Source organism: Sporothrix schenckii, assembly GCF_000961545.1.
Source record: "Sporothrix schenckii 1099-18 chromosome Unknown Cont38, whole genome shotgun sequence".
Classification (NCBI taxonomy): Eukaryota; Fungi; Ascomycota; class Sordariomycetes; order Ophiostomatales; family Ophiostomataceae; genus Sporothrix; species Sporothrix schenckii.
This window is the reverse complement of record NW_015971139.1, coordinates 1,536,018-1,549,850: the sequence shown is the minus strand read 5'-3', so window position 1 is coordinate 1,549,850 and position 13,833 is coordinate 1,536,018. Positions and strand designations below refer to the sequence as shown.

Sequence of the window (13,833 nt, the reverse complement as noted above, 5' to 3'; positions counted from 1 at the left end):
TTCTTTAATTTTTATAAATAAAAAATACAAATTGGCGAATTTCTTGCTGGAGTAATTAAGACAATAAGAAAATGAAATTTATAAGAAAATAAACAAACCACCATCGTCAAAGCATCACAGAAACGGACACTTGGTCATGTAAACCTGGAATTAGTATCGTCAGAAACTATCAAATTCGAAAACACCGCCTTAACAGCGTAGACACGAAGCCATGGCGTCTATCATAGGTCCCAGTCATGGCCGGAAGGGCGCAGCAAAAAAGCATCTAGGCCACGGGATATGGAGGATGCAAAGTGAGTTGCCTTCCAGTGAGGCGCAACTAAAAAGATCAAAAACAAAACATCCCATACTCCACTACAATGCAATCCCTGTCTGCACTATCCTACACACTCATCGTAAAGTCGTGCTCAATGCTGGGTGTGACGCTGGCAATGAACTGTCGTGAAAGGTTAGACAAAGATTCCAAGAGAAGAGGCATCGCGTCAAACAGGGGCGCCGGTCTCTTACCTTTAAAAACACCACCAGGTATTGATCTACCCGGATGGCCACCTCGCCATCGTCTAGGTCGGCCTGCACCTCTTCCCACTCGTCCGATGAGCCGGCACCGCCCGACGGCGGTGCTGCATCCGGCTTGCCGCTGCTTCCGCCGCCACCAATGTCCAGGTTCTTTGTGCCGTCGACCAGGCCCTCGAGGCCGGACACGTTCCCGCCGCGCTGCCCCGCCAGCTTCTCGCGCCGGCGCTTCAGAGCACCGTCGGCCCGGTCGAGCAGCACCTTCATGACGGGCGCGTGCTTGCACGGGTGGACGCTGGCCATCTTGGTGCTGTGGGCGAAGAAGGGGAAGTCCTCGAGCGTGACTGTCTTGTCCTTGTAGTCGCCGACAATGTCGTCCATCATGAGGTGCGGCGGCAGCGGCTGGCCGTTGGGGAGGTAGCCCGACAGGTAGAGGCGTGGTGTCCGGTAGTACGGCGAGTACATAATGTACATGGTGTACGAGCGGTTGCCGCTGACCACATGTTAGCAGGAAAGCAGGGGACGTTGCACGGATACCAGGGGGGGAACCCAGGAAAGGAGGGGTACTTTGACAACTCACTTCTTGGGATCAGTCGGCTCCGGGATGATGGCCTCGTCGTCGTCTTCCTCCTCCATGTCGGGGATATCGTCGTCGTCGTCGTCATCAACGTCATCGAGCTGGTCCGACGAGGCAGCCGCGGCCTGTGACGACTTGCTCCACGCGTCGTCCTTTTGTGCATCACCACCGGCCCTGCTGCTGGCACCGCCACTGGCACCGCCGCCGCCGCCGGTCCGCAGCCAGCCATCCTCGTCATCGTCGACGTTGCCCTTGCCGCCGGCGCCGCTCCCCTCCACGACATCGTCGAACCCGCTGCCGGCCGCGCTCGCAAAGGTCTCGTCCAGTCGCCGGTGGCACGGCACGTTGCGCGTCACCAGAAACTGCTTGCCTGCCGGCAGGTGGGCCGAGCGGCGGCTGGCCGGTTCGGCATCGGCCCACGACCAGGTGGGGAACTTGTACACGAGGTAGTCACCGGCGGCCACAAACTCTTCGGGGGTGATCTCGCCGGTGTTGCGGAACGTCGATGTGTGCTTGGCGGGCGTGTAGCGGTCGCGCAGCGTGTTGACGGTGGAGTAGAGGATGTTCATCGTGGCGGTTGTCGGGGCGGCGTCGTGTGGATGGTTCGGTTTGGCCGCTCGTTCGTCAGTTCAAATGTCTGTGATAAGCGAGTTGCCGCCGCTATCGATGTCGCCCTGCTGTTGGAAGACTCGACCACTTGGAAAGACAGATCTCGCTTGTCGAGAAAGGTGCTAATAACGAGGATACTTGCTATAGTGGCGTCGAGTTTCTATTCAAACATGCGGAAAGGAGCACAGTTATGAAGCATCAAAAGAACAAGAAGCACGCAAAAGTCAAAAGACCAGGTGGCGATGTGGTCAAATAGACATTGAATGGCGGAAGACGGAGAAGAATGGAGAGGAGCAAGAGACAGACCGTGAATGACAACCCTCCAGGCAGACGGGGCGGTTTGTCGGCCTGACCAGGCTGCTGGTTTCAGAGCATTTCGCCCTCCAAAGAGGCGCGCGCACCCTGTCACATGGCGGGGTTCACGGGGCCGGACTGGCTAAGCTCGCCCCTAATTGCCTTACAACCCCACCTAGGCAGAGGAAACGGTGGTGAAGGCAGCTCCGATGGACCCACGCACGGCTCTTATCGGACGCCACGTGATCGGCCTGGCGCCTGGATAACGTCATAACGTCAACAAGGCGCGAACCCCGATGGCTTCACTCAGTGCAGTCGTCGATCACAACAATGTTCCATATTTGCCAAGGCTGCTCGGGTAAGTTTTCAGGTTGAATATATGTTTGTATAAAGGTCGTCACTCGTCTACTATATAAATGCTACCTAATGCCTACCTAATGCCCATGATGTATGCGCCGCGATGAAAACAAGAAAAGAAAAATGATAATGAGAAACAACAGTAAAAGGACCACGATCGTACCAAGGCAGTCAAAGGCTGCCACATTCCCTCCTTGAAACACAAAACGCATTGGATCTTGATGGGTATTATCATCCCTCCCCTCCCCAACCGCAACCATTATGAAGTCCGGGAACCGTCAGCTCCCGGTGCAGGAATCAAAATGCCCGCTCGCTAATTCCCAACAGATCGCACCGTCACAAAAAAAGAAGCAGAAAAGTTGGAGTAAAACAGCCCCGGAAAGCAAGGCCGCAAAGCAATGTCAACGAGAGACAGTCCCATGTAGGAAGCGATGTTGCTCGCTCGCTAGTATCACATCTGGTGCATCTCCTGGCACGGTGGCAAGTCGAGAGATCTGCAGTATTGCAGAAACTTTGGGTTGATCTTGTAGTAGCTGACCGTCGAGTCATGGTTGCAGCAGGGCGAGCGGCGGAACGGCAGCAGCCACCCGAACGGGTTGGCGCCCATGACCGACACCCAGTTGCCGCGCCAGCCCAAGTCCCAAACGTGCATGCCCTTGGGCACGGGCACAATGGCAAAGGAACGAAAGGCCAGCAGATCCCGGGCATCGAGAGCATCCCGGGCCTGGCGGCGCGCTGCACGGGCTTCGCGGTTGACCTTGAATGGGTCGGGCTCGTCGGTGGGTGCGGCAGCCGCCGTTTCAGTCGGGACCGCCGTGTTGGGAATCACCCCCCCGCCTGTTTGTGGGGAATGATACGTCAGTCCGTACCTGAGCAGCTCCGGGTCTTTGGGCAGAGGATACGTGACGACATTGTAGCGCCCGACGACCGGCGCCGAGCCCTGCCGGACACGGACCGCCATCATCTTGACCCTGTCTTTCAGTTGATGGCTTTCAACAGTCGTCAGGTTGCGCATCACGAAATTAAAGCACGTGAAAAACATGCCAAACGAAAACAGGCCGAGCACGGCGGCCAAGGCCAACGCTGCTATAGTGCGGCCGTCCGAGCCCAAGCCGCGTTTGTTTCGCTCCGACATGGCGGCTGCACAGGTGCCGACAGTCAGTGCGCAGAGAAGCGTTGCGTAGAACGTGAACTGGATGAAGAGTTTAAATGCTGCGGGCAAGGGTTAGCGGATGGGATATGTCGAAACAACGCAACACGCAAGAGGGCCGACACGTACTTGTCTCGGACACAATGCCGCCCACCCAGGGGCAGAAATGGTCCATCTTGAGGACGCAACGGCCGATTTCCGAGCAGTGGTGGGCGCGGTCCGGCTTCCACGTGCCGCAGGGGCTGCACCAAATGGGGCGGCCGTCCGCAGTACACTCAAACATATCTTTTGTATAGAACGTCTCGAGTCCGGGGCTGTCCGGATCAAGCCGGGGATCGCGGACGACTGGTGCATTGGTGTCCTCATAATTCGAACCAATACCACCATGCCGCTGCGTGTGGGCGCGGCCGGCCTCGATGTCAACGTTGTCATTGTCGCTGCCAAGAGCCGCCGTCTTGTTGGCCAGGCCGCTCCGCCTGCTGCCAGCGGCGCCCCGCTTGCCGCCGAAACTAGCACGGAGGTCGGCCCAGGCTGCAGCCATGTCGCCGCGGGCGCGTGGCCCTCCATACGAGGCCGAGGCCGCTTTGGCTTTGATGTTGTGGTAGTTGCGTGCCGATTCGGGACCCAACGCAACAACGCCAGGGTCGGTCTGAATTGTCGTAAAGAGGCGGATGTAGGTGAGCACCATCAGTGCGGCAATGACGGAGTAGGTGACGACAAGACCGATGGCGACGTCATGCTTTTCAAAAACGTTGTAGTATTGCTTCACTACAAGGGAATGCGCTGGGTTAGTGAACGCCATCATTCGCATGCGCACAGGAGGCAGCTCGGAAGAAACGGACTGAGAACATAGTCGGCAACCGCGTAGAGCACATAGGCAACGCTGAGGGTGAGGAAACCCGGAATGATCAGAGCCATGACGCGCACGGTCGGGTTAATACTGTGGACATGGCCGGAGCGACGGGCGCCACCGGCGCCTCGGGGGGCCGGCGCCATTATGCTCGGTGGGTTTCCGGTTGGCGGGTTTCTTGTCAATCCGTTTGCTGACTGTCGCTTCGGGTACTTCGCGGGCACGCGTGGGAAAGAAGCCGCCGAAAAGTCGCCGGCAACTTGAGATTGGCCAGGAAAGGAGATAGTCAAATACGAGAGGTTGAGCAAACAACAGCTAGCAGAGGTGACTCAAGGAGGGCGTTCGACTGTCGACCTTTGCGGCACACGGGCGAGGATCGCTTTCGGGGCCGAGGTGTAGCTATGCTGCGAGAACTGTCGCTGGTGTCTCGAGCGACAGCATCGTCGTCGTCGACGAGGACGAAAAGAAGAGGCAAGGTCGGACGCGTCGCTGCCCTCTTTTATCGAGATTTCGACGAGGGGGGTGGGTTGCGCCTGCCAGCTCTGCGAAAAAGTAGGCCGCAATGGGAAATGAGAAGTGCAAACGGAATTTGCGAAAGCGAGGAAACACGGGAAGGAGCAGGTGGTCTGGGCGGCTGCTTGACGGCGCGCGGCTGCCCAAGCAGCCAAGGTCTTCTGGTTTTCGTCACTGTGCGTCGCAAAAGCGGGTCATGCTGCCCCCAAGTGCGCTAGTCCCCAGTCTGGGCTTCATCCAAGAACACTCAGCAAGAGATGCACGATGTGATCTTAACGCATATGAAATCTACGGGGAGGCTATCTGATATACTTAATACGCATTTGGATGAGTGAACGACCAAGTATCTTGGTTAAGTCTAGAGGAGGGCCACTTGCCATCTTAGGACGCCGTCACGCGGCAAGGAATTCCGAGTCCTCGCTGCTCGAGTCGAGTTGCAACGAACGAGCTGAATCTCTCAAAAGTAATTACTCTGCAGTCCGTTTGGCATTGTGCAACAGTTGAGGCAGGAAATGGGATGAGATGGGTGCCTCCGAGTCTGGCTCATGGCCGTATGGTTGGTTGTCCTTCGAGCAAATGCATGCAGCGTCCCGAGCAAAGAGCAAACAGAAAGAAACACGAGCGTTTGCTGGGCATGAACGACATTCGCACGGTCACATAAAACAATTAAAATTTATTATAAGACAATTAAAAAGTAAAAAGAGAGATATACTTACAAAGCAAAATTCGTCGCACCGAATTCGTCGCACCGGAAAATGTAAGGGGGCATGTCGATGTGTTTGACAGTCGTAAACAAAAGGCTTGACGATGCACCGCAGCCCAGTCACCACGCTTTGCCACTCCCCAAACATAGCCACAGCACGATCGTGGGCATCAAAACTGATTCATGAGGCTCATTAGTCTCATGCGGCTCAATTTTAGTGAGCGAATGTGCACTTTCGGAAAAGCAACAATGATCAGTCGCCTTTGTAGCTCTTTGCATAATCGCCTCTGCTCTCGTTTCTTTCTCTTCTCACTCTTTCCGCCGCTTTGGAGCTTATTGCAGACCGCTTTTTTTGAGGAAGAAGAAGGCAAGAGAGAAGCCGAGCGAGACCAGGGAACGCGTCTTGTTTGTGCCTCTGATATGTGCCATAGAACGGGTAGATGCATTTTTGGCCCTATTCTGAACCGCAATCCTGCCCCTGCATAACTCAGGCAAAAAAAATCGATAGATGCAGCCTGCTTAACACTGTTTGCTCCTTTCGTGTTCAGTTAGTTCAGCAAAGGCCACGGAGGCCACTGCTTCTTTGGTACACGTGCTTAAAACCCTCTGCAGGCCACGGAGTTTGCAACAATTATGATAGATGACTACATGTCGCGGGTCACACGACAAAGTGGTTCGCAGAATGCATAGTACCTTGCTTGCTGGCTAGCATGTGGGACAACTTGTGCGTATTTATTGCTATTGCGGTCTGCCAGACGCGACATATATCCTCAGGCAATGACGCGCAGAAAGAACGGCATGAGTGTCTGAGCCTCAAAAGTGCAAATACACCAGTGGTTGGAGAAGACGAGAACAATGCTAAAGTGGAAAATGTGAGTAAATGAAAGAACTTCAGCGTACATTGGAGCCTTGGAGGGAAAGAAGGAAAGAATGAGTATTGTTTCCTTCGGCCTTGTTGTCTGTGCGCTCTCGGATACGTCACAAGGCGGTCGTCGACAAGGCGTCTTGACGGCAACGAGAAGGCGCTGGGAGGAAGTGGCCAAGATGTGCCAGACGCCTCCGGCTCCTGAATTCTTCAACCACTCACTTTTGCAGACCTTATTCAGCCTTGCTTTTCGTCTGGTAGGAACAACGTAGATTTTCCTTTCGTGACATGAAGAGCAGACTGAACGTCGAAAGCTTCTCTCTGCCTTGACAAGGCGACGAGAATTCGTCACAAGGCTTTGATGAGCGGCTTCGCCGGTCTAGCCGTCTGACATGAAGACGCCCCGTCGACGTGCCTTTCGACGGAACGAGCACGGCCAACATGAAGGCATGCTGGCCAGAGAGCATTTTGTGATAATTCTGGTCTTTTGATATCACAATGCAAACCAGCGAACCCGGTTCGCACCACCTGTTCGTCGTATATAAAAGTGGCATGGGAATATCTCGTCCCAAATCCAAAATCGTTGTGACGGCCAGACCTCAACAGCATTACTATTTCTTGCCTCCAGTTTCAGTTCTAAGCACACTCATCAGCCTCCTACGATTTCAAGCTCTAAACAAAACTACTCAACATCAAGCAAAAGTTGCCAGCGACATTGAAATCATGGTCGTCACAAAACTTCTCGAACTCGTCTCGTTTGCCAACTTCGTGTGGAAATGCGTGAGTGATCCCATTTTGTTCCAATATTATGGCCTCCCATTTGTATTTTGAGACTTTCATTTTGAGCTTCTAACACGTCTCCGCCCTTCTCAAGCACCGCTGTTGCAAGACTTGCAACCTCGCAGCCACCAATTCCTCTTGTCCCGAGTGTAGCCATGTTTGTTGCAGCCAGTGCGAGAAGGAGAATGTGGCTTAACATGGCACGGCAGCGTGTATTGTGACAGGATATGTGGTTCTGGAAAATATTGGGGCGAAATGAGGAGGCTGAGGTGTTTCAATTGTGTGTTTTTTATGGAGTTTTAAGTACTATAGCTTACATAGATGTCGGTGAAATTTATACATTAACACACCTTCCCTGGCTCTATTTGTGTGATTTTCAAATTAATATTTCAAACAAAAGCAAAAACATATTTGGAAATAAAAGTTAACAAACCAGTGTTTGCGTGAAATTGTTTAACATTACGTATGTTAATAAAACTATTTTACATGCCGGTTACAGCTCCAAGCATAATTCCGTCTTCAACAATAGTATAAAATAGACACCGTACTGATTTGGCTCGCGGTTATGCTGATGTCTGAGTTGTGATGAGATGTCGTTGTGATGAAACTCACGTGATAGCCATGACCTCGTAAGTCTGGGGATGACTGCCCCACTGTTGGGTAATATCTCGCTGGAGCTACCCCTCTAAAAGCCCCGCTAGAACGTCACCCAAAAGGCCGCGCCGAGCTCCGGCATATGCACTGCGCGGAAGCGATACGAGGGTCCCAGTCAGCGAGGAACGGCTCCAGCTGCTGTGTTTGGCGTCACCACATGGATCAACGGCAACGTCACTTACAGCTCTCGCCAACGTCACGGTCCACAACAGTGGCACAACTGCGGCACAGCAGCACAGCAGCTCGCGTTCTTATATCCTGACCGGCCCATTGACTCCTCAGACGCCTTCTGCATCAGCCTTGCTACCGCGCTCGTCGTCTCTCTCCAGGTTGTCTTGAAGCTCTCTCTCTCCTTTCCGTGACATCCTGTTGCCTCTCACCGGCTCTGTTCACCTCTTTTCTCCTTCTCTTCCGTCATGTCGGCACCGCGCCTCTTCATCATTCGCCATGGCGAGACCGAGTGGTCCCTCAACGGCCGTCACACAGGAACAAGCGATATTCCGTTGACGGCGAATGGGGAGAAACGGATTCGCGCGACCGGCCATGCCATGGTCGGCCGCGATCGTCTGATTGTTCCCAAGACCCTCGCACACATGTAGGCCCATTTACCCCCCTTTAGCTGTGCTGCCGTCTCCCCCCATCCCCCTTCGTCCTGTCTGCATTGCCCACTAACCACTTCTTTGCGGCCAGCTACGTCTCGCCCCGCAAGCGTGCACAGCGCACGTTTGAACTCCTCAACTTGGGCCTCAACGAACCCCTGCCATGGCAGCAGCACGGCGACGTCGACGAGGCGGACAGCAGCCGGGCGTGCAACGCGCGCGTGGAGGTGACCGAGGCGGTGCGCGAGTGGGACTATGGCGAGTACGAAGGCATCACGTCCAAGGAGATCCGGGCGCAGCGGGCGGCGCAGGGCATCGAGGGCCGGTGGGACATTTGGAAGGACGGTTGCCCCGGTGGCGAGTCGCCGGACGACATTACGGCACGACTGGACCGGCTGATTGCCGAGATTCGGGAAAAGTACCATGTGCCTGCCCTCGACGCAAAGAAGTCAAAGGACCCAAAGGACCCAAAGGACCCAACGAGTGACAAGAGAGAGGCGTCCGCACCAAAAGGCGACGTCCTGATTGTGGCCCACGGACACATTCTGCGGGCGCTGGCCCTGCGATGGGCGGGCGCCGCACTACAAGATGGGCCGACGTTCCTGCTCGAGGCCGGCGGCGTTGGCACGTTGAGGTGAGTGCAGTGTCTGAACGTGCTTCAGGAGACATGCTCGGAGGACTCCTACTGAAAATGTGTCCATTGCAGCTACGAGCACAACAGCATCGACGAGCCTGCGATTCTCCTTGGCGGCGCTTTCACGGTCGGCGATGACGAGCTGGAGAAGGCTTAGGGTGCCTCTTTAACGAACAAAATGGAGAGCAGGATAGACATCTGAAAATTGGACAGAGGTGGAAAGATGGCCATGAACACGGCTCGTCACCGAACACTACACGGAACACTGCACGATTGGACACTGTGGCCGAGCCTTGACGGCCAGCTTATACAAGACTATAGAATGCACTCCTCGCGAGACTCAAACGCTTTGGACATACACACTAGATCCTGAACTGAGATGCTCGGTCGCTAACAAAGGGGGCAGACCTCCAGGAAGGATGCATCTAGTATTCCTGAGCTTATCTGAGAGTGTGGGCTACGTTGCGTCTCTGCCCCAGGCTGGCCTATATTCTTGCTGTTGGCACGACTTCGGGGAGACAAAGGTCGTCGCCGCATTGGTCTCACAGAACGTATTGCTGTTACACAGCCTTATTCAGAGAGCGCACACAGACATGTTGGGATAGCAACGAGCAGCGCACGGCCAACGGGAGCAATATGTTCTATTGTGAGCTGATATCAAAGAGGGACCGTAGCCGAACGCTGGTTTGCCGCTGCGTCTGTGTGGGCACGTCCTCGTTTGCGTCTCGGCGTACAAAATTTGACTCGACGTTCGTTTGCGCTTGACGTGGCTGCCGGCCAGGACTTTGTCGGTATTGGTGCCACGTCAACTTCGACCAGCGTGCATCGTTTGTATGTTGCACAAGAGCACACACCATCAACAGCCCATTCGTCCAGACAGTCTCGCCAAGATCTCGTTCCGGTTTTCTCGCGAGGTCTTGGTAGACGCTGTTGAAGTCGTTGACACCGTTGGACGCGGCACAAACGGCAGCTCGACGCCTATGTTGGCGCCTAGCAAGTTTACGGATGCCTTTGTTTTGCTTGGCTCCGAGTTCTTTGTACGACGCTCGCGTCCACGCATCCTCGCATCCTCACATCCTTGAAACCTTCCCCCTTGCCTTTCCTTATTCTATTTATGTTTCTCTCCACTGGCCTCCACCGTCGTCCATTTTATTTATGCGATGTAGTAAGGACGGCGAACGGAGCTGCGGACCAGCCATGGATTGAAGGATGCGATGTAGCATGCAACTTTGCAACCTGTCACTTCATTTGCAGCGCCTTTTTCTCCTGTCACTCGTTACCTCCTCGTTGCAACCGCTGGCCCCCAAATGTCCCCTCCAGCCGCGCTCAGTGCAGTGCCCTGTCCACTCTAACAGTGGGAGCGGACCATTACACGCCTCCTCATTAGTTTTTATTCTTTTGACTGTTCGAGACGCTGTCACCCCCATAAAAAACGGCCCATCATGCCAATGGGCCAGGGACACGAGCCACCAGGCAAACCGAGCGCTGCAGTCATGTGTCCGCGTGTATATTACAGGACGAGAAAGAGGAACGAGGTCGAGTCTCTTCAGTGGTACGGGGGCGTCTATGGAGTCATTACTCTGTGCTCTGTCGTGCTCTGTCCAGCCGGGGGACAATCGTGGGATCGCGCTTGTATCGACGTAATCATTGGCAGGCTCCATACAACGGGAACATCTTTTGAAGTATGTATCTCAATGTGTTTGCGCCTTAATTGGCTTCAGCAGGGTCTTGTACATATTGACTTGGTCGCGTATTTAGGCTTCGTTGGGCGCTGCTTTGCACAGACTCTATTTCACAGCAATACGCCGACATCTCCCTTGAGAGCCACACTAGTCCTGCGCCTAGCTCCGTCGTTCAGTAGATCACCCGCCCGTGGCACGCAGCCTTTGTCAGTCTCTCCTGGTCGACACCCCTGAGTGGCCGGTCATCGAAAGAAGCAAGCAAACAACAGGGTCGTAGAAAGTACGTCGTATTTGCCGGGACATAATGGAGAGAAATTAGAACTAAATCAAGCGAGAGCGGCTACACCGGAACAAGCAAACGACAATTACAATGAGAGGCTTTTTTGTTACTGTTCTCCGCACCCTTCATTAAACAGTGACAGACAGGGTGTAACTTGTACACTTTGGCTTAGTTACCTGCTTTCCTTTACGGTATTCTTCCCCTGTTGGACAATCCGAAAAGGAAAACAGTAATGTCCACTGAAGAATCGGAGACGAAATGAGGGATGGGCGAAGAAGGTATTGTAAAATGGAAGCAGAAATAGAGTGACATGACCAGAAATATCGGTGTGCATACAAAGTAGTCTGTACCTCTGCTGCAGACCGCTCTCCCTTCATTCTTTTCTTTTTTTGTTTCACCAAAAATAATGTCGAGGAAAAGGTACTGTTACATTGCCCTTTTGCATCTCAGGTTATTTTTTAGTCCCTGTGCTTTACAGTTTCGGTCCCGTGCCGGGCCGCATCCCAAAGTCTCAATCGAGGACGGGACATTTTAGCCCCCTTAGCCTCTTGGTTGCAAATTTACAGAGTAGCGAGGGCAGGTCGTGGCAGCATGCTGTTGGTGCGTTGGGCCCCTCGTTTGTTTCCGTCCATTTTCTCGTCGTTCTTGTGTTTCTCTAAGGCAAGCAGAACTGCTCGACTGCCTATGGCCAAGACTCTTTGTCGCTCTTTCTTTTTGCATTTTCGATTACAGCCGCGGTTATGACGAAAAAGAAAACAAGCCTGACAGCTGAATCACTTTACTGAATGCGGTTACAACTGCCAAAGGAAAAAGAAAGTAAACGGAAAGAAAGAAAGAAAGAAGAAAGCAAAGGAAAAGGGAAGTCCGTCGAAACTCCCAATTACTGGTTGTTTAATGCCAGGGATTCCCGCATCACCCCTGTCCTTCAGCTCTCTTCCGCAAAGCATGTCTCGGGGTACATGCCCGCTCGTTGGCGCCGTATTCCATACTTTGTTTGATACTGTAGACTGCACGCAGGCAGGCAGCTCACATGCAGACAACCTGCAGACAGCGTAGATGACAAGTCAAGTGTAGCCTATACGGCGTAAAGAGGGGCTTGCCTCGCCCTGCATGGCAAAACTAGCAAAAAAAAAAAAAAAAAAAAAAAAAAAAGAAAAAAAGTAACGTCGTAGCCAGGCGAATAGGGATGCAAAGGACCACTGACGGGGAGCTGCGTCCGACGCCGTGTGGCAGACTTGAAAGAAGTACGTCGTACTCTGCATGGAATTCGAAGAAAAAGAAACAGTACGGAGATGGCATGGCGTCCACAGAATATGACAGCTCTCAACGGGGGTCCATTTCGCTCATCAAGACTGCTGGCCGCTCCACTCTGGATAGCCTCATTTTCTGTATCCTTGTCGTGTCCACTCCAGCCGTGGGGGACCGACAATTACTACCGAGTACGTCGTACAAGGTTCACTTGATGCCTCGTACAGAAAAGGTAGAAAAGAAGGGCATGGCAGGAACTATTTCCTAACAATGTAGGGCTCCCTCCAAGCGGATATTTGCTTTCTTTCGATAGCACACTGAAATATTCTGCCAACAAAGAAGACGACGCGACGGTTTGCCACTCCGCAGCTTATCCGTGCCGCTAAATCAGAAAAGGAAGCATGAGCAGCTCAACGTGCAGCACAATTCATGCAGGCAAGTATGCAGGTCTAGGTCTGCAGGTCTGCATGTCTGCAGCTCTGCAGGTCTGTACGCGAGCCTGCACGCGGGTCTGTGTGGGAGGGGGGCCTACAAAACCTGCAAGTATTGTGATGGAAGACAACTGGAGGGAGTGACACGTATGTGATGAATATGCAAAGGAACCCATGGGGACGAATGAGGACGCTCGAGGGCGCCAAAGGATGTGGCCGGTTGGCGGTCAGCGATGTCGAGATGCCCGGGAGGAGCGCCATGCAGTCTGCATGCACGATGCCTGCACAATAACGGGCAAACGCAAATATGAACCAACGATTGCGATGCAATCCAATGGGTGTTGGAGAAGGACCATGACAAGGCAAACATAAACATGATGGTCTGGTGCGACATGACCTGCAGTTGGCCAGCGTGTTGTTTTTTTTCTGTTTGACCATGTTGAAAAACTTGACGAGTCGCCAGATGACCGCCTGCAGACCGGTAAAGCTGGCAAACGTCAATACGACATCGTCTGCAAAGTAGGTTGTTTTCTTACACTCCTATGTACACATGCAGAGCCACTTGGCCCAGGCAGCAATTCAAGAGAAATACAAACGGTGATACGCGCTGGTGTGTCGCTGACGGCCGACTTGCATCAAACGGCCTGGTCACTGCCAGGCCTCGCGATGTGCCTTCCCGGGTATCTCTACGACCGTAATTAGCAGCCTCGTAATGAACAGGCCATAAGATCGACAATATCTGGTGGTGCGGCCAGGCCATGTCAATATCCCCCTTGACACGTCGCCTCGGCCGACTATGATAGCGCCAGCCAACGCATATTGCAAACGACTGCCACGCTATATTGCAGCCAAGTCATAACGCAAACGACGGGTGACTACGACGTACACGAAGTCTGCTTGCTCTCCACAGGCGCTTTGGGTTTTAGAAGCGGGCCGGCGCAGTAGGTCGTTCGTATCTTAGCTCCGTTTGTGTAAGTCGTAGGCCGAGCTTAGTTGCCTTGTGCTTAGCAGGGCATCATGAGCGTGAGGTGCTGTAACGTTGAAACGGACTTCATCACACGGTCTTGTCCGATCATGTCATGGAGACTTGTATT

At 53.5% G+C, this 13,833-nt stretch overlaps 3 protein-coding genes across 3 annotated transcripts; 1 reads left to right on the top strand and 2 right to left on the bottom strand.

Moving 5' to 3' along the window:
- Positions 1-382: 382 nt before the first annotated feature.
- Positions 383-1,659, bottom strand: SPSK_06326 (uncharacterized protein; the record flags this gene model as incomplete). The annotated part of the gene is made up of 3 exons (XM_016733032.1): positions 383-436; positions 508-1,006; positions 1,094-1,659. 3 exons carry the CDS (start codon positions 1,657-1,659, stop codon positions 383-385), a joined length of 1,119 nt encoding a protein of 372 aa, XP_016592222.1.
- A 1,142-nt stretch (positions 1,660-2,801) lies between these two features.
- On the bottom strand, positions 2,802-4,496 carry SPSK_06176 (uncharacterized protein; the record flags this gene model as incomplete). The annotated part of the gene is made up of 3 exons (XM_016732883.1): positions 2,802-3,562; positions 3,630-4,268; positions 4,343-4,496. 3 exons carry the CDS (start codon positions 4,494-4,496, stop codon positions 2,802-2,804), a joined length of 1,554 nt encoding a protein of 517 aa, XP_016592221.1.
- Positions 4,497-8,281: 3,785 nt separating this feature from the next.
- Positions 8,282-9,255, top strand: SPSK_06471 (phosphoglycerate mutase; the record flags this gene model as incomplete). The annotated part of the gene is made up of 3 exons (XM_016733177.1): positions 8,282-8,460; positions 8,556-9,098; positions 9,171-9,255. 3 exons carry the CDS (start codon positions 8,282-8,284, stop codon positions 9,253-9,255), a joined length of 807 nt encoding a protein of 268 aa, XP_016592220.1.
- Between the last annotated feature and the right edge of the window lie 4,578 nt (positions 9,256-13,833).